Source organism: Pseudoliparis swirei, chromosome 11 (genome assembly GCF_029220125.1).
Source record: "Pseudoliparis swirei isolate HS2019 ecotype Mariana Trench chromosome 11, NWPU_hadal_v1, whole genome shotgun sequence".
Lineage (NCBI taxonomy): Eukaryota > Metazoa > Chordata > Actinopteri > Perciformes > Liparidae > Pseudoliparis > Pseudoliparis swirei.
Window position 1 is genome coordinate 17,611,405 of NC_079398.1, and position 17,710 is coordinate 17,629,114.

Below are 17,710 nucleotides of genomic sequence, written 5' to 3' on the forward strand. Positions count from 1 at the left end.
AATCGCGTGTAAGCAGCGAGACGAGACGGGGATTTAGGGAACTCTCCGTTCAGACCGAAGGGACTTGGTACTTTCGTTTAAAGCGGCCAACGACACAACCGTGTCCTCTACGCACTCCGACATCTTTGACTCTTTGTCCGCGGTGAGTGTTTCCGCGTTTGTGTCGGTTCATACATTTAATTGGCGCGCATATCTGCGGGGTTTAAAAGGACGCGAGATAGTCAGAGAAGGAGATCTAGGAGGGGGGGATGGTGAGGAATCATTAACGTTTTTTGTTGTCAGTTAGTGGGTCGCGAAAAACTAGTCTATGGCTGTGTCTACTACCGGACACTTGAGCACTTCGAGCACTGACTTTCAGTGCTTAGGGCGCCACACTGACAAAACCAGCAGAATTCAGTGCACTGAAAGTACCCCGCATGGCGCACTGCAAACGGGCAAAAAATGTAGCGTAAAACGATGGACACTACTCGCCCTAAACGGCCGCCATCTTGGCTACGTAGCGGTAGAGGAGGAGCCCTTTCGCCAGCTCATCATTTTATTTCTAAAACAATGGCGGACGAGATGGCTACGGTAGCACACGCGGTAGACCACGGAGGCTCCTGCCGCGATTGTCGAGGTATCGCATTTTCCACATGGGGTGGAGAAAGGGGTAAACGAGGGACAAAAAGACTGCAAGAAGTGCATTCATTTTGTCAGTTTAAGGGTTCGGGTATCGCAAGCAGATTTGCGTACGTCACTCCCGGCTTAATTTCGCGGGTGCCGTGAACAGATTTGCGTCCGTCACTTCCGCCAAGTGGTTAACGGTTAAGTGTTCCATTTGATACAGCACTTATCAGCCACGGAGTGCACTACAGATGTCAGTGCTCTGTATTGCAGTGTACTTCGTAAAGTGTCCGGTAGTAGACACAGCCTATCTCTACTGTCTTTTGTACGCCATTCGTGCCGGGCATGGCAAACGGAGGTCCCGCCTCTCTCTTCTGTGATTGGTTGCGCACTCGTTGCCTGCGAAGTTAAACATGGCCGGCTGACACCGAAAGCTCTGACATGTTTCCAATTATTTTACATTTCATTTTATTTTTTACCTGTGATATGAACGTTTTTTATTGCGAGAGCGTGTAAGATATCACAAGATAAATAAAAATAAATTATATATATTTAAATGCGTCACACCGACACAGGCAATGAGTGGTAATTGTCAAATAATCAATGGACTCGTTTGTGTCCGAACTGATGCAATAAACAACATTCAAATACATTGTTTAATTATAATGTGTAATATAAATAGTGCATAAGCTTGCCTTTAAATTCTTAACGCTGCTGCGCATGTGTGTATGTAACATGCCATGCGTTATCCTCCTTTTGTTTACCTTTTTGAAATGAGAAAAATTCCCTCTGAGAACATTTCTAATTTCCCAAGTTTCTGCCTCCTCCTAGCCTTGCTCTAGCAGAGCAGCAGAGGCTGCGAGGAAAGGAATCGAGGATGTAAAAATTTAAGAGATGATCTTCCCCTGGTGACCCAGAGGGTTTATTCTCATTAATTGTGGCTAATTCCCTTAACTAAAGTCTCTGAATCTTCCCGGAAAGTGTGTACAAAGGCCTCGAAATGTCTGCGAGCGAGAGCCCAGGAGCGCTTGACAGCAGGACAGCCCTTAGCCCTCAATGGTTTTGCAGGGAACACGAGTGTTAACATTGGGATTTGGACGTGTTGAGGAAATGCAGCATTACCCATAATGCCATTTCCACACAGAAGTTGGACCACCTCTCTTTTCTTTCCGTTTCTCCCTCTGCAGACTCTGCAGCCATGTCCGTCAACGTCCATATCAATAGCCCCAATGTGAAGTACACGGACACACACATTGTGTCTCAGTACTCCTACCAGACCACATCGGTCCACAGAGATGGGAACAAAGTGACAGTACGTGGACCTTTATTCTGACATTTCTGTGTGTGAGTCCTTTGTAGAGTGTCCCCTCCTAATTTCCCCTCCTCCGTGGTGAACAGGTGACCCCGCACACCACCGAGATGACCTTTTCCACGGAGAGACACGTGGCCCGGCTGGGTGTGATGCTGGTGGGCTGGGGGGGCAACAACGGTACCACGGTGACGGCAGCGGTGCTGGCCAACAAGCGAGGCCTCACCTGGAGAACCAAGACTGGGGTGAAGGTGAGGCAGACAGACAGATGGGGAATCAGTGTAGTATATAGACTTGAAATGTAATGCATTGCATGAATAAATCAAATAACTGGTAATAAATATATAATTAGTTGATTTTGCTGCCTGATTGGATCATGGCCATCCCTTGTGTTCAGCATATATTTGTAGTTTTAGCTAAAACATACAAACACCACAACGATTCTTATTTCCACAAAAAAAGTTCTATATTAAAAAAAAAAATCCCAACCAAACTACAAATAGCATGTGAGAACTTTTCGGCTGCCACCAGAACTGTCTCGTCCTATTTAATAAATACAGCTTACTGTATTCTCCACGATGCAGTGGTAGAGCCTCTTGATAAGCTGGTTATGCTGACCTGCTCAGTCGAGGGTTGAGGGCTCTACTGTCTGGTAATATGCCCTTATATGGGCATACATTGTGAGCTGGTTCCTCATGCTTTTTTCCCCTCTGGTTTAAAGGATTTAATACACTTATAATGAATTGTAAAAACCCTCTTTGGGGGGGGGGGGGGGTGGTGATGAGTCTATAGAGGGAATTAAATTAGTTTTGTTTTTTTCCCCCCTCCATTTTTACAGAAAGCAAACTACTTCGGCTCCCTTCTGCAGGCGTCGACCATTTGTCTCGGGTCGGGGCCCGAGGGCGAGGTCAGCGTGCCGCTCTGCGACCTCCTACCCATGGTGCACCCCAACGACATCGTGTTTGACGGTACGCACGATGCTCGAGGCCTGACCTTGTGTGTGTGTGTGTAATACGAGAGCAAGTGACCCGTGAACAGCAAGGAGATCTGACCCCAGATCAGCTTCACGCAGGGTTCAGTATATATATATATATTTTTTTCCCCAGTTTATTTATATAGCCCATTTTCACGAATTAGAAATTAGTCTCAGAGTGCTATACAATCTGTACATATTGACATCCCTGTCCCAAAACTTCACATCGGATCAGGAAAAACTCCCAAACAACTCTTCACGGAGAAAAAAAGGAAGAAACCTTCAGGAGAGCAACAGAGGAGGATCCCTCTCCAGGATGGACAGAACAATAGATGTCATGTGTACAGAAGGAATCATGACACACAAGTTAAAACACAGTAACTATGGAGGACTCAAAATGACTTAAGTATAAATGCATGAATAAATATAGGAATAAATAAATACAGGAATGAATAAATATAAGTTATAAATCAACAGGACATCATTAAATAAATATATTTCTTCATTTATTTATTTCTCTATTTATGTGTCCACAAGTATTTCTTCATTTATTTATGTGTGACATTTACGTGTCCCTATATTCAAATGAGCTGGGGCGGTCCGATCCTCTGTCTGAAGCATGATTGGTCACAGGAGTGTGATGCACCTGGTGTGTTGTGCTCTACTACTTCTGCCTGGCACATGAAGCTGAAGTTGGCTCGCTCAGCTCACCGTGAGCAGAAGTTAGCCTAGACAGCTTTTTGACTTCAGCCGTTTATCAATTTCAAGTGCACTGAGTACAGACTCGTGTTCTTTTGGAGTCTGGTCTAGTGAGTCCAGACTCTCGAGGACGCAGGACGGTCTTTCTGGTCTTGTGACGTCACCACATCAACTGTTCTTGCTCATGAATTTACTTCAATTATTCACTGTAAAATACTTTACAGTGGAGTAGAATGTGTTGCGGTGTTCACTGTTTGGCGTAGGCTACGAATAAACGGTAATAAATATACGTCTCGTAGCTTTCATGACCCAGGGTCGCTACAATATGAAGTTATGAATCTTAACCCTCAGTCAAATTGACGTAACGTTATCTTTTAATAAATAATAAACTTGTGCTCTTTAGATCCTCCAAAACCTAATTATATCTCATGTTTAGCTGCTACGGAGACGTCAGAGCCAGCGGAGCATTTCAAAAAGTCCTGCCGAGATCAGGCTTCTCTCGGCGGCCACACAGCGCGTTGAGGGCCCTGAGCTCAGAGGTGCCGCGAGCAGGACCTCAAATCTCCGTCGCATATCCTTATTAGGCTGAATCTCGATAAACCGACCACAGATTTGATGCTTAAACTACTAACTTCTCGGCTGAAAACATCCATAAATTACATTCCGTGACTTTGGGGCGGCTTTAGCTCAGTGGGGTAAGAGGGCCGTCCTGCAACCGCAGGGTTGTGGGTTCGATCCCCGCTCTCCCCATTAGTTGCAAGTCGAAGTGTCCTTGAGCAAGGCACTGAACCCCCAGTTGCTTCCCGGGCGCTTCACCGCAGCCCACTGCTCCTTAATAACTAAGGATGGGTTAAATGCAGAGAACTAATTTCCCCTTGGGGATTAATAAAAGTGTATATTCAACAACAGTAGTATTTAGAATGTACAGACAAGAATGCATAATAAACGCTGTTCGTCTACAGCAGGGGTTCCCAAACTTTTTAGGCCACGCACCCCCTTCTACATCCCGACCGGGTTCACGCACCCCCAATCCCCCGCACTTCTTCTTTTTTTTTGCTCCGAGAAGAGTTGTTGACGGGGGGGGGGGCTAGTGAGTTTTTCTAGTGAGAGTGTGCTCACCTGTGTGCGCGGATATGTCAGCGCGTAACACGGCAGAAATATGACAGCGTGTATGAATAGTTGGTGGTAGACATATTCCACGATCCAGACCTCGATGATCCATCAGGCAGATGGGATCTATGACGTCTCGGAGGGTCCGATGACAACATGAGACGTGAAGTCAAAAGGACTCCGGGGAGAAAGCAGAGTTAGTAATGTGCAATAGAGAGATGAAAATTCTTCCACAAGGATGGAGAAAAGAGGAGATAGGTGCTCAGTGTATCCTAAACGTCCCCCAGCAGCTATAAGCCTATAGCAGCATATCAAGGGGCTGGACCTGGTGAACCTGATTCAGCCCTCACTATAAGCTCTGTCAAAGAGGAAAGTCTTCAGTCTACTCTTGAATGAGGTGACTGTCTGCCTCCCGGACTGAAGGTGAAGCTGGTTCCATAAAAGAGGAGCTTGATAACCGAAGGCTCTGGGTCCCATCCTACTTTTTGAATTTTGAAATTACTTCAGTTTTGTCAGAGTTTAACATCAAGAAGTTGCAGGTCATCCATGTTTTTATGTCTTTAAGACATGCTTGAATCTTACCTAGCTGGTTGGACTCCTCTGGTTTGATCGATAGATATAATTGAGTATCATCTGCATAACAATAAAAGTTTATTTAAACCAATTTAGTGCGGTGCCTGAAATGCCAATCGACTGCTCCAGTCTCTGTAACAGGATGTCATGGTCAATGGTGTCGAATGCAGCACTAAGGTCTAACAAGACCAGGACAGAGAGGAGTCCTTTATCTGCTGCCATTAAGAGGTCATTTGTAATTTTCACCACTGCTGTCTCGGTGCTGTGGTGTTTTCTAAATCCTGACTGGAACTTCTCAAATAAACTATTATGATGTAGAAAGTCACACAAGTGATTTGCGACCACTTTCTCAAGGATCTTGGAGAGGAAGGGAGGTTAGAGATCGGTCTAGTTAGCCAATACCTCTGGATCCAGAGTGGGCTTCTTCAGGAGAGGTTTAATGACAGCCACTTTGAAGGAGTGTGGTACGTGGCCTGTTAACAAAGACACATTGATAATATCTAATAGAGAGCTGCCAATTAAAGGCAGAACATCTTTAAGCAGCCTCGTCGGGATGGGGTCCAAGAGACAGGTAGACGGGTTAGAAGTAGAAACCGTTGAAGATAATTGGTCACGGCTGCTGGGAGAAAAGCCCTCCAAATATACACCAGGGCATACAGCGGTTTCCAAGGCCATTCCACTTGACAGATTGGCACTGGTTAAAGGCAAGAGATTATTAATCTTGCCTCTAATAGTTAAAATCTTTTTTGATGAAAATAATAAACATTTTTATAAATATTTATTCTTTTAATCAAACCTTCCGTTTGTCATTTAAAGAATATACTTGTGTATACACCGAGATTTCACAAAATGTTTGGTCATGGAAATTTGGTTTAAAGTCATAGAAAAGTTATGGAAAGACAACTTTTTTTGTGACTTTTCTACAACTTTTTTATGACTTTTCTATAATATATCATATCAAAGTTGTGGAAAAGTCATAGTAAAGTTGTAGAAAAGTCATTAAAGTTGTGGAAACTCGACTTCCCCCTTTTTCTGGCAAATGTACTTGTATATACTTATACCTTGGTGTGTGTGTAGGCTGGGACATCTCCTCCATGGACCTGGGCAGCGCCATGGAGCGAGCTCAGGTGCTGGACTGGTCGTTACAGGAGCAGCTGCGTCCGCTCATGAGCCACATGAAGCCCCGTCTGTCCATCTACATCCCCGACTTCATCGCCGCCAACCAGGAGAGCCGCGCTGACAACGTGCTCACGGGCAGCCTGGCGGAGCAGGTAACGCCGAGTCGGCGTCTCGGAGTTGTGTTGTCAATCTGACGTTTTGTTTAAAGAGAGTAACTCGGCGTCTCGGAGTTGTGTTGTCAATCTGACGTTTTGTTTAAAGAGAGTAACCGGTGTTCCAGGTGGAACAGATCCGGGCGGACATCCGAGACTTCCGCCAGTCGAGCGGCGTGGGCAAGGTCATCGTCCTGTGGACCGCCAACACCGAGCGCTTTTGCGACGTCACGCCGGGCGTCAACGACACGGCCGAGAACCTGCTGGCCGCCATCCAGGTGAGACGAGCACTTTAACCACATCAATGAAAATACAGACTTCAAAGACTTATGAACTTCAGCAAATTCAGATTGTTGATGGCGACGATGTGAAGAACGTCTTGAGTCAAGCTGCTGCTGCTGATGCTCTCTCTATCTCTCTCGCTCTCTTCCTATCTCTCGCTCTCTTGCTATCCCTCGCTCTCTTCCTATCTCTCTCTCGCTCTTGCTATCCCTCGCTCTCTTCCTATCTCTCTCGCTCTCTTGCTATCCCTCGCTCTCTTCCTATCTCTCTCTCGCTCTCTTCCTATCTCTCTCTCGCTCTCTTGCTATCTCTCTCTCGCTCTCTTGCTATCCCTCGCTCTCTTCCTATCTCTCTCTCGCTCTCTTGCTATCTCTCGCTTTCTTGCTATCCCTCTCTTGCTCTCTCGCACGCTATCTCTCGCGCGCACTCTCTCTCTCCCTTGCTCTTTCTCTTTCCCCCCCTCGCTCTCTTGCACTCTTTCTCACGCTCTCTCTCACTCACTCACTATCTCTCTCCCCTACCTCCATCAGGATGGAGCGGAGGTCTCCCCCTCCACCCTGTTTGCGGTGGCCAGCATCCTGGAGGGCTGCGCCTACATCAACGGCTCCCCCCAGAACACCTTCGTGCCGGGGGCCGTGGAGCTGGCGGTGCAGAGGGGGGTCTTCATCGGGGGGGACGACTTCAAATCCGGCCAGACCAAAGTCAAGTCGGTGCTGGTGGACTTCCTGGTCAGCTCAGGCATCAAGGTGAGGAGAGGGGCAGGTAGAGGGATGCTGGTCACACTGAGTCACATGGAGTAGACCACAGGGGTCATACACATGGTAACCAATGAACAGGGTTCATACACATGAACAGGGTTCATCCACATGGTGACTAATGAACAGGGTTCATCCACATGGTGAACGCACCTTAACTTAAAAGACATACATGTTTATTCTTTTAATCAAAACTTGTCTCATTCATTTGAGTCATTTAAGGTTATTTACTGTACGCTTTTGGAATTCTCTTTGTTAGTTTAAATATACTTTTTAATGTCTGCACCGAGATTTCACAAAATGTTTGGTCATCGAAATTGTGTTTAAAGTCCTCGACACCCATTTAACATGTGAATGAAACCTGATACTAGGAACTACAAGAAATCATCATCCCCAGTGATTGACCTGACTAAAAGATAAATTATCTCATAAATTACTCTGTTTTACACTTGAAAGCATCAAATACCAGAATTAGGATTATTTATCCTACAAAATAAACAATATAAAGACTCTTAATCATCATTATGAAGAGGGCGGACATGTCTGTATCTGCAGAGACTTCTCAGTCTATTATTTTTAAGGAACATTTTTAAATCCCTTTTTTTTTTGTGTGTGTGTATTTCCAGCCGACCGCCATCGTCAGCTACAATCACCTCGGCAACAACGACGGGAAGAACCTGTCGGCGCCGCAGCAGTTCCGCTCGAAGGAGATCTCCAAGAGCAACGTGGTGGACGACATGGTGCAGTCCAACTCTGTGCTGTACCAGCCGGGGGAGAAGCCCGACCACTGCGTGAGTGACGGGAGGATGACCGGCGCCAAGTCGACGGGTTAATGGAAACACGTTTTAACCCCCCGGTGGTGGCCGTGTGTTATTGCAGGTGGTGATTAAGTACGTGCCCTGTGTGGGAGACAGCAAGCGGGCCATGGACGAGTACACTTCTGAGATCATGATGGGCGGGACCAACACCATCGCGATGCACAACACCTGTGAGGTCAGTGGTCAAGATAAAAGGTCAAATCCAGCATATTGGAGCCATTTCCAGAGTCCGGGTAGCTAATTACTTATTAAACGCAACATTGAGCTCCATTCTTCTTCTTCTTTATCCAACTGGTGTGGTGGAGGAAGAGGCTCGGAGCTTAATGCTAATCCTTCTTAATGAGTTTTGAGGCCAATTTAAATAGGCGCCACCATTCCTACACATTAAATAACATCTACTTCCCTCTGGATTGTCCCAATTTTAATAAAATATATCTCGAAAAAATGAGGCGTTGCTGGAAGGCCTCGTTTTCTAAATAAAACGTATTTATTTAAAGAAAATATATATTCTGGAATCACGTAAGTTTATTTGTTTTCGAATGTACTTTAGATTTTGTAATGTAAATTAGATTTAACTGAAACCACAAGAGGACGCTTGCAAGCCGCCCAACACTTTAAATAATGTGGCGTAATCTTCTGCATGCTCTATTTTTGCATTATCGCTGTCGACATTTTTAACGGTTAGCTTTAGTGACACCTAGTGGTCGTATTTATATAGGTTTTTAAGACTTCTGCATGTCCAATGAGCTGCGTTACTGAATGTGTAGTCACCTCCTCGCTCTATAACTCCACCTCCGTGTCTTTGCATCAGGACTCTCTGCTGGCCACGCCCATCATGCTGGACCTGGTGGTGCTGACGGAGCTGTGTCAGCGCATTGCCGTGCGGCCGCAGGGGGACGAGGACTTCATGTCCTTCCACAGCGTCCTGGCGCTGCTCTCCTTCCTCTGCAAGGCGCCGCTGGTTCCAGCCGGCACGCCGGTCATCAACTCCTTCTTCCGCCAGAGGGCGTGCATCGAAAACGTCATGAGGTACGGACGAGTCAGTTCTGCGCCGAGATCACCACATTTACATAGTTTCGAGGCTTGGACACGGTCGTGGAAAACCTGGAAAACTCATGGCATTTTTAAATGGGTGCTTTTCTGCACCTAGATTACCAAATTTCAATTTTTTAGGTAAATAATTCTTGATTATTTGTCACATTAATAGATTCATTCTCACTGATTCTAGTCGTAAGAGTTTCTTCAGGGTTCCTACGGTCATGGAAAACCTAGAAAAGTCCTAGAATTTGTAAAATGTTTTTGAATTTGTAAAATGTTTTTCTCCAGGTCTGGAAACGTCCTGGGGGGAAAAAATCCCCAAAAAGTTCTGGAAAATGTGTTATTTTCATATTTTGCATTTACGTTGAGTTTTAAATAATGAATATGTTTTTAAAAGAAAGATGCTCAAAATATAAGCGAATGTACCTTAACTAAAAATACATACATGTTTATTCTTTTAATCTAAACTGTTTTCTCATTCATTTTAGTTATTTAAGGTTATATACTGTATACCTTGGAATTCTCATTGTTAGTTTAAATATGACATTTTCTCACTTGTTTAGTCATGGAGATTTGGTTTAAAGTCCTGGACACCCATTGGTCACTATGTGCTGAGCATGTGTGTGGCTCTAGTGGCAGAAGTTGACCCCCCCGTGTGTGTTCCAGAGCGTGCCTCGGCCTCCCTCCTCAGAACCACATGCTGCTGGAGCACAAGCTGCAGAGGGACTTCCTGCCGCCACCGCCGGGCGCCGCCTACGTCAACGGCGACGTGGCCGCCATCAAAAAGCCTGCCCTCACCAACAGGAACCACACGGCGCTCTCCAACGGGATCCATCAACGTGCGGAGGACGCGGCTCACACGTTGTGACCGTAGATGTACCGTTGCACACACACAGAAACATGAAGGTGCATCTGGAACCGAAGATGGTTCTTCAGAGTGATGTCATAGAAGAACCATTTCTGGTTCCACAAAGAACCTTTCAAACCAAGGTTCTTTAGAGAACCATTTTCTTAAAGAGTTCTTCAAAGAACCTGTAAAGGTGTCTCAAGGAACCTTAAAAAAGTTATCTTTAAGGCACCATTTCTAGTTCCTCAAAGAACCTTTCAAACCAGGGTTCTTTAAAGAACCATTTCCTTAAATAGTTCTTCAAACAACCTTCAACAAATGGTTCTTTAAGGCACCATTTCTGGTTCCTCAAAGAACTTTTCAAACCAGGGTTCTTTAAAGAACCATTTCCTTAAATAGTTCTTCAAACAACCTTTAACAAATGGTTCTTTAAGGCACCATTTCTGGTTCTACATAGAACCTTTCAAACCAGGTTTCTTTAAAGAACCATTTCCTTAAAGAGTTCAAAGTACCTGTAAAGGTGCCTCACATGGTTCTTCAGTAGGTGACGGTTCTTTGTAGAAACACAAAGCCTTTTAAAGAACCATTTAACAACTATTATTTTTCTGTGTGCGCTTGTCAACTTGATAGCGTGCATAATAAGAACAACAAACATTCTCATTCTTCTATCATTGCAACTCAACAACAACAACAACGATTTGAGTAAATTTAACATTTTAAAATCATGGGAATTCAGCAAGTTTTGGTATATTTAAAATAAAAAACTGTTTTACCTCAAGAGCTACTAAAACTCCACAGAGGGGAAAAGAAGCCCATAAACTATAACTCCATTGGTCTAAGCAGGCTATTGTGTTCACATGTGGGACCAATTCACTGTTTATTAGTTTTGTTTATGTACTGTATTTAAAATAAGTACTGGGAACATCAAGACTGACAAGGTTTTCTGTGTGCACTGCATTATGTAAAACACGGTTTATTTTTTAATAAGCAGTTACTGATCAAGTGGTAAACCGTTACACGCTTTGTTTGATGAATGAGGGTTATAGCTTAACTTTATGTTGTCATTGTTTGAAGTTACAGGAGATATGTATGCAGTTTTCACTGTTTAGTTGTGACTGTTACGTTTAACCGTAACCTGGGTTAATTATACACAATAAACATTTTAAATGTTGTTTGAACTAAACGAATGAAGTATTTTTTGTTTTTTCTTCTTTGTATTCACTTCTCCCAATTAGCCTTCTATTAAGTTCATATATGCATTAGATGCATGAAAGATGACTCACCATATTAAATATCATGGTAATTATCTCAATATTTATTTGGTTTTGACTAAATTGTGTCTGAATGTCTTTCTGGCTTCTACATATATCTCATCTTGAAAGTAAGATATCAACACACACAAAGTATTGGAATGGTTTTGTTATGAATGTTAGGTGGCATAGACGTAAAATAAACGTTTAGCACACGCGTTCCCATAATTGTTATTATAAAAAAATAGAAAAGATGACGTGAGGTGAAAGCAGCCTTCCAAGAAGCGTTAAAGTTCACGCTGTGTACCACTAAAACACGTATTTCAGCTGTGTGCTTATTACCTTCGCATTGAAAATGCCGGAAGGTTATGTTTTGATCGCCATTTATTTATTTGTATGCGTGTTATTCGCAAAACTCAAAGTATTGAACCGAATCGCATGCAATTTGGTGGGATGATTGTTTATTATCCGGGGACCAGTTGATTAGATTTTGGGATCGATCGGGTCAAAGGTCAAGGTCAAAGGTCTTGAACAGGTCAACATCTTTCGCAGAACTCAAAAAGTATTGAACCGAATCGCATGAAATTTGGTGGGATGATTGTTTATTATCCGGGGACCAGTTGATTAGATTTTGGGATCGATCGGGTCAAAGGTCATGAACAGGTCAAAATCTTTCGCAGAACTAAAAAAGTATTAAACCGAATCGCATGAAATTTGGTGGGATGATTGTTTATTATCCGAGGACCATTTGATTAGATTTTGGGATCGATCGGGTCAAGGTCAAGTTCATGGAAAGGTCAACATCTTTTTTTTACCATAGCACGATACATTTTTGTCCAATTGGCATGCAACTAATGCCAAAATGTTCATAATTCAATGCCCAATCTTGTGATATGCGAAGGTATGCGCTCTACCGAGTGCCCGTTCTAGTTCCATATGCTTCAATCAATGATTTGCACTTTACAGTAATATCGTGGCCAGATGGTAACTAACGTTTATTTATCTTGCACTTATCACAGACAAAAGGTCACAAAGTGCAGTACAGTAGTCAATTAAAACGTATTGGCAATAAAAGGGGCCAAAATAAAATACACAGTAAAAGATGGTGGTGCAATAAAAAACACAAAACAAATTTTTAAAAAGCTAATAGGTTAGAGCAGCGGTTCCCAAACTCAAGAATGCCGCGGCCCAATTTGAAATCTGAAAATCTTCTGCGGCCCACTCAAGCCTTTAATCACAACCAGCGTTGTCGACGGGGGGGGGGGGGTGTGCTAGTGAGAGTGTGTTCACCTGTGTGCGCGGATGTGTCGGCGCGCATCACGGCAGAGCGATGCGACCCGAGAAGTGTTAAGGGGGGGGGGGGGGGTGCTGAGCGATTAAATATATCTCTTGTTCTGCCTGTTTTGTATGGAGGACTTAAAATGACTTAAATATAAATAAATAAATAAATGAATGCATGAATAAATACAAGAATAAATAAATAAATGCTTAAATAAATGTATAAATGAATAAATAAATGCTTAAATAAATGTATAAATAAATAAATACATGTATAAATAAATGTATAAATAAATGTATAAATAAATAAATAAATACAGGAATGAATAAATATAAGTTATAAATCAACAAGACATCATTAAATAAATATATTTCTGCATTTCTGTATTTCTTCATTTATTTATTTCTCTATTTATGTGTCCACACGTATTTCTTCATTTATTTATGTGTGACATTTACGTGTACATATATTCAAATGAGCTGGGGCGGTCCGATCCTCTGTCTGAAGCATGATTGGTCACCGGAGTGTGATGCACCTGGTGTGTTGTGCTCTACTACTTCTGCCTGGCACATGACGCTGAAGTTGACTCGCTCAGCTCACCGTTAGCAGAAGTTAGCCTCGACAGCTTTTTGACTTCAGCCGTTTATCAATTCCAAGAACACTGAGTACAGACTCGTGTTCTTTTGGAGTCTGGTCTTTGGAGTCTGGTTTTGGGAGTCCAGACTCTCGAGGACGCAGGACGGTCTTTCTGGTCTTGTGACGTCACCACATCAACTGTTCTTGCGCATGAATTTACTCAAATTATTCACTGTAAAATAATTTACAGTGGAGTAGAATGTGTTGCGGTGTTCACTGTTGTTTGGCGTAGGCTACGAATAAACGATAATAAATATACAACGTCTCGTAGCTTTCCTGACCCAGGGTCGCTACAATATGAAGTTATGAATCTTAACCCTCAGTCAAATTGACGTAACGTTATCTTTTAGTAAATAATAAACTCGTTGTGCTCTTTAGATCCTCAAAAACCTAATTATATCTCATGTTTTGCCGCTACGGAGACGTCAGAGCCAGCGGAGCATTTCAATAAGTCCTGCCGAGATCAGGCTTCTCTCGGCGGCCACACAGCACGCTGACCGCCCGGAGCTCACTGGTCCCGCGAGCAGGACCTCAAATCTCCGTCGCATATCCTTATTAGACTGAATCTCGATAAACCGACCACAGATTTGATGCTTAAACAACTAACTTCTCGGCTGAAAACATCCTTAAATTACATTCCGTGACTCAACAACAGTAGTATTTAGAATGTACAGACAAGAATGCATAATAAACGCTGTTCGTCTACAGATCCAAGTGCTAGGGATCGATTGCTTCTGTCTTGCTCCCTGATTTGACCAATCCTGTTCAACAATGAGGTTCGGACCGCCCAGCTCATTTGAATATACGGACACGTAAATGTCACACATAAATAAATGAAGAAATACGTGTGGACACATAAATAGAGATATAAATAAATGAAGAAATACAGAAATGTAGAAATACATTTATTTAATGATGTCCTGTTGAGTTATAACTTATATATATTAATTGCTGTATTTATTTCTGTATTTATACATTTATTCTTGTATTTATTTATTTATTTATACATTTATTTAAGCATTTATTCAATTATTCTTGTATTTATTCATGCATTTATTTATTTATTTATTTAAGTCATTTTGAGTCCTCCATAGCGGCGGCGCTGATCACAACTCTGATCAAAACATAAACTAGGAATGATTAAATGACCTTCAGAATTTAACCGATTAAAAATGTATTAACCGACAATGTATGTTTTGCATTCCATTTTCTCCGGAGCTCATATATATTTACTTTAACCCTTGTGTTGCCTTCGGGTCATTTTGACCCGATTAAATATTTAACCCTCCCCCCGCCTTTGGGTCATTTTGACCCGATTCAATGTTTCACCCTCCTGTTACCTTTATATTTACTAACATATTTTACCCTTTGGGTTCAATTTGACGCCAGCAATTAAAACCTCCAGAAAATTATTAGAATTAATATTGTTTTCCAAGTTTAAGTGTGAGGCACTTTATGTTTGTTTGTTGACTACCGAAAGAACACCGACATTAAACATTGAATGGGGTCAAATTAACCCGAAGGCGGCAGGAGGGTGTAATATTGATTCGGGTCAAAATGACCCGAAGGCAACACAAGGGTTAATACTACAAGAGGGCGCCCCATTTGACATTGTTTTGTTTGGCGGTCAGAAAAATAGGTCAGATAAAAGAATAACACGTAATTTAAATCATAAATATTTTTATATTAATTTCAAACTTTTCAAAATTGAAAATTTAAAACATTTTATTTATTTATTGTAAATAACCTCTCGCGGCCCACCTGCAGTACCTTCACGGCCCACCAGTGGGCCGCGGCCCACACTTTGGGAATCGATGGATTAGAGGTAGTAGTAGTAGGCTATTTTAGCAAAAAGAAAAGTCAGACGGCTTCCCTAGCAACCGGCACGACGGAGCGGACTGATTTCGCTGCACATTATTTTCTAGCCGTTTTGCCGTATAAAAGCCCTCTGAGTAAAATTCGTAATTTGTGATATTGGGCTATATAAAATAAACTTCATTGAATGGAAATACATTTTAAAAAGACCCGCGGGAACCGTTTCGTGTCTCCCCGCCCGGCGGTGAATCACTTCCGATGACGTGATCTGTCATGGCGGACAAGGAGAAGCGCGGGTCCGGTGCCGCCGCTGCTCCTCCTCCTCCTCCTCCTCCTCCACGGATGCCCGAGGGCAAAGCCGCCCGGTCGGACGGCGACAGGGAGTTCCTGTCGCAGGCCGGCGTCGGGGAGCTGCTCCGCGGGGCCATCTTGAAGATGGTGGAGGCCAGGTCGGACGACCCCATCGGGTTCCTCGCTGACCACTTCTGCAACCTGTCCTCGGTGACGGAGACCGGCGCAGCGGGAGGCGGCGACGTGGACCAGCTGAACAACGGCGGCGCGCAGGAGCAGCAGCGTCTCAACCGGGCGATGTGGCACCTGAGGCTGGCGCACCATTCCCAGAGGTAGAGAGATATGACATGACTTTAGATTAGTTTACATTATTCTAATGGGCCCTGTGAGCAAAACACTCACATTTTAATATAATGTCTGTTTTCTATAATTTTCCTTAGTATCCCTGTGAAATAAATAGTATTATATCAAAAGGATTTGATCAATAAATGATTATTATAGCCGTGGGTGTTTTTAGAATAACTCACAATACCATCACAACCTGCAGGCCACAATAATATTGGTGCTACAATTAGATTAGATTAGATTAGATAATCCTTTATTAGGATCAATAAAGCTATGATGCACAATATTCTGTAAAATTGTTGACAATGTGACTAATAACAAACCTCAATGCATACGAGTTAGACATATTGTAACTAATGGTTGATTTAATTATTAATGTATGTAAATGTATTTAGTTTAGGTTTTGAGATATTTAGATATTTTTTAATGGAATTTAATTTGTCAATAACAAACATTTTAACTGAATCATTGTTTTCTCTTTGCACCCCATCTCTCATTTTTTTTACTACAGATCTGCCTTCAGCAACAATGTTCGTGTGGCTTTTGACCTTTTGAACCTCACCGGGCCCGTGAGGCGTTCAGGTGACGCTCCCGAATGCCCCGATGGCTCCAGCACCGACAGCCCGACAAAGGGAGGAGGAGGAGGCGGAGGAGGGGTTAAGGGAGGCCTCTACACACAGACCCTCCAGTGTCTGTGCAGCGAGGGCGGAGTCCCCGCCTCGACCTCCGCTCCGCTCCTCCAACGCCTCCATTGCCAAGACCACGAGGCTGTGCCTCACGACATCTTTCGTCACGGCGTGCTCACGTGCGCCGTGTTCTCCGACTACATCCGGCAGGCCCAGAGGCTTTACGCCGAGGTGTGCTGCCCGGACCAGGGCCCGGCCTCGCGGGCGCTGTGCTTCGCCGTGCTAGGGACCCTGAAGGAGGCCCTGGAGACGTCCCGAGGCCGCGAGGCGATGGACCGCTGCGATAACGGCAACACCAAAGAGACTTCCTGTCCGGAGGCCAACGCCAAGGCTCTCCGGTACCTAGAGGCCAGCGCCAAGATCTCGCCGCACATGTTGGGGCGGGCCATGGCCGGGGCGCAGACCCGGGGCCCGGGCGGCAACATGGACGCCAAGGAGTTTGAGAACGCTGCGGCGAAACTTTTCATCACTCGAGTGAAAGTCGTGTCCTAGGTCTCATGTCAATATCCACATAGTTTATGAATGTACAACAATATAAAGTATATACTAGAGTAAATATATGCCTTCTGTGTACAGTAGCTCGTCTAACCTCTGACCTACACTCACAGATATCACCTCCTCCAACTATATCCCATAATTCTATTACACTCATTTTTGCCTATATATTGCACCTATTAAAGTTGAATATATATATATAATAAATCAGCATCTGCTGTGGCTCTGTGGAAAGGACAAGGAGTTCCTTACTAAGTGTATTTTGAGATATATATATTTTTTCATTATTCAGCCTTTTCCATAAAATGCTCATATTAGAACGTAACTCTGTACTGGTCTGCATCTAATGCAATCCAACCAAACAAGCTTGTAATAAATTATATATTTGTTGTTGAGAGGAATGTCTATTAGGAGCTCAGTGTCGATTGTATTGCATTATTTTATTTATTTACTCTGTTAACAATGTATTATAAAACTAGTTTGACAGGAGACAGATCTCATTGTATCATAACATATGTTGGGGGGGAATAAACATGCAATGTTCACTGATTTCTTTCATTTATTTTGAACGTCACAGATTTCCAAACACTGACAAATTGGAGCAAAAAAAGATTTGAAGTAGGCGTAAAAAAAAA

At 43.4% G+C, this 17,710-nt stretch overlaps 3 protein-coding genes across 5 annotated transcripts in view; all 3 read left to right on the forward strand.

Moving 5' to 3' along the window:
* Positions 1-17,710, forward strand: part of LOC130201187 (interferon-induced protein 44-like) — a 127,584-nt gene that overhangs the window by 11,861 nt on the left and 98,013 nt on the right. The window lies entirely within an intron of this gene.
* Positions 7-11,449, forward strand: LOC130201184 (inositol-3-phosphate synthase 1-A-like). 3 transcript variants are annotated; one of them, XM_056425945.1, is made up of 11 exons: positions 7-142; positions 1,791-1,915; positions 2,002-2,163; positions 2,751-2,880; positions 6,345-6,538; positions 6,667-6,816; positions 7,351-7,566; positions 8,202-8,366; positions 8,455-8,568; positions 9,205-9,422; positions 10,098-11,449. In XM_056425945.1, the coding sequence occupies exons 2-11, from the start codon at positions 1,802-1,804 to the stop codon at positions 10,297-10,299; spliced, it is 1,665 nt and encodes a 554-aa protein (XP_056281920.1). In that variant the 5' UTR covers positions 7-142; positions 1,791-1,801; the 3' UTR covers positions 10,300-11,449. The 3 variants fall into 3 exon arrangements, with proteins under 3 accessions (XP_056281920.1, XP_056281918.1, XP_056281919.1); XM_056425943.1 differs by lacking the exon at positions 7-142 and adding an exon at positions 535-616; XM_056425944.1 differs by lacking the exon at positions 7-142 and adding an exon at positions 554-616 and having other exon boundaries at positions 9,720-10,190.
* Positions 15,532-17,620, forward strand: tpgs1 (tubulin polyglutamylase complex subunit 1). Its single transcript, XM_056425959.1, has 2 exons — positions 15,532-15,881; positions 16,406-17,620. The coding sequence occupies exons 1-2, from the start codon at positions 15,532-15,534 to the stop codon at positions 17,070-17,072; spliced, it is 1,017 nt and encodes a 338-aa protein (XP_056281934.1). The 3' UTR covers positions 17,073-17,620.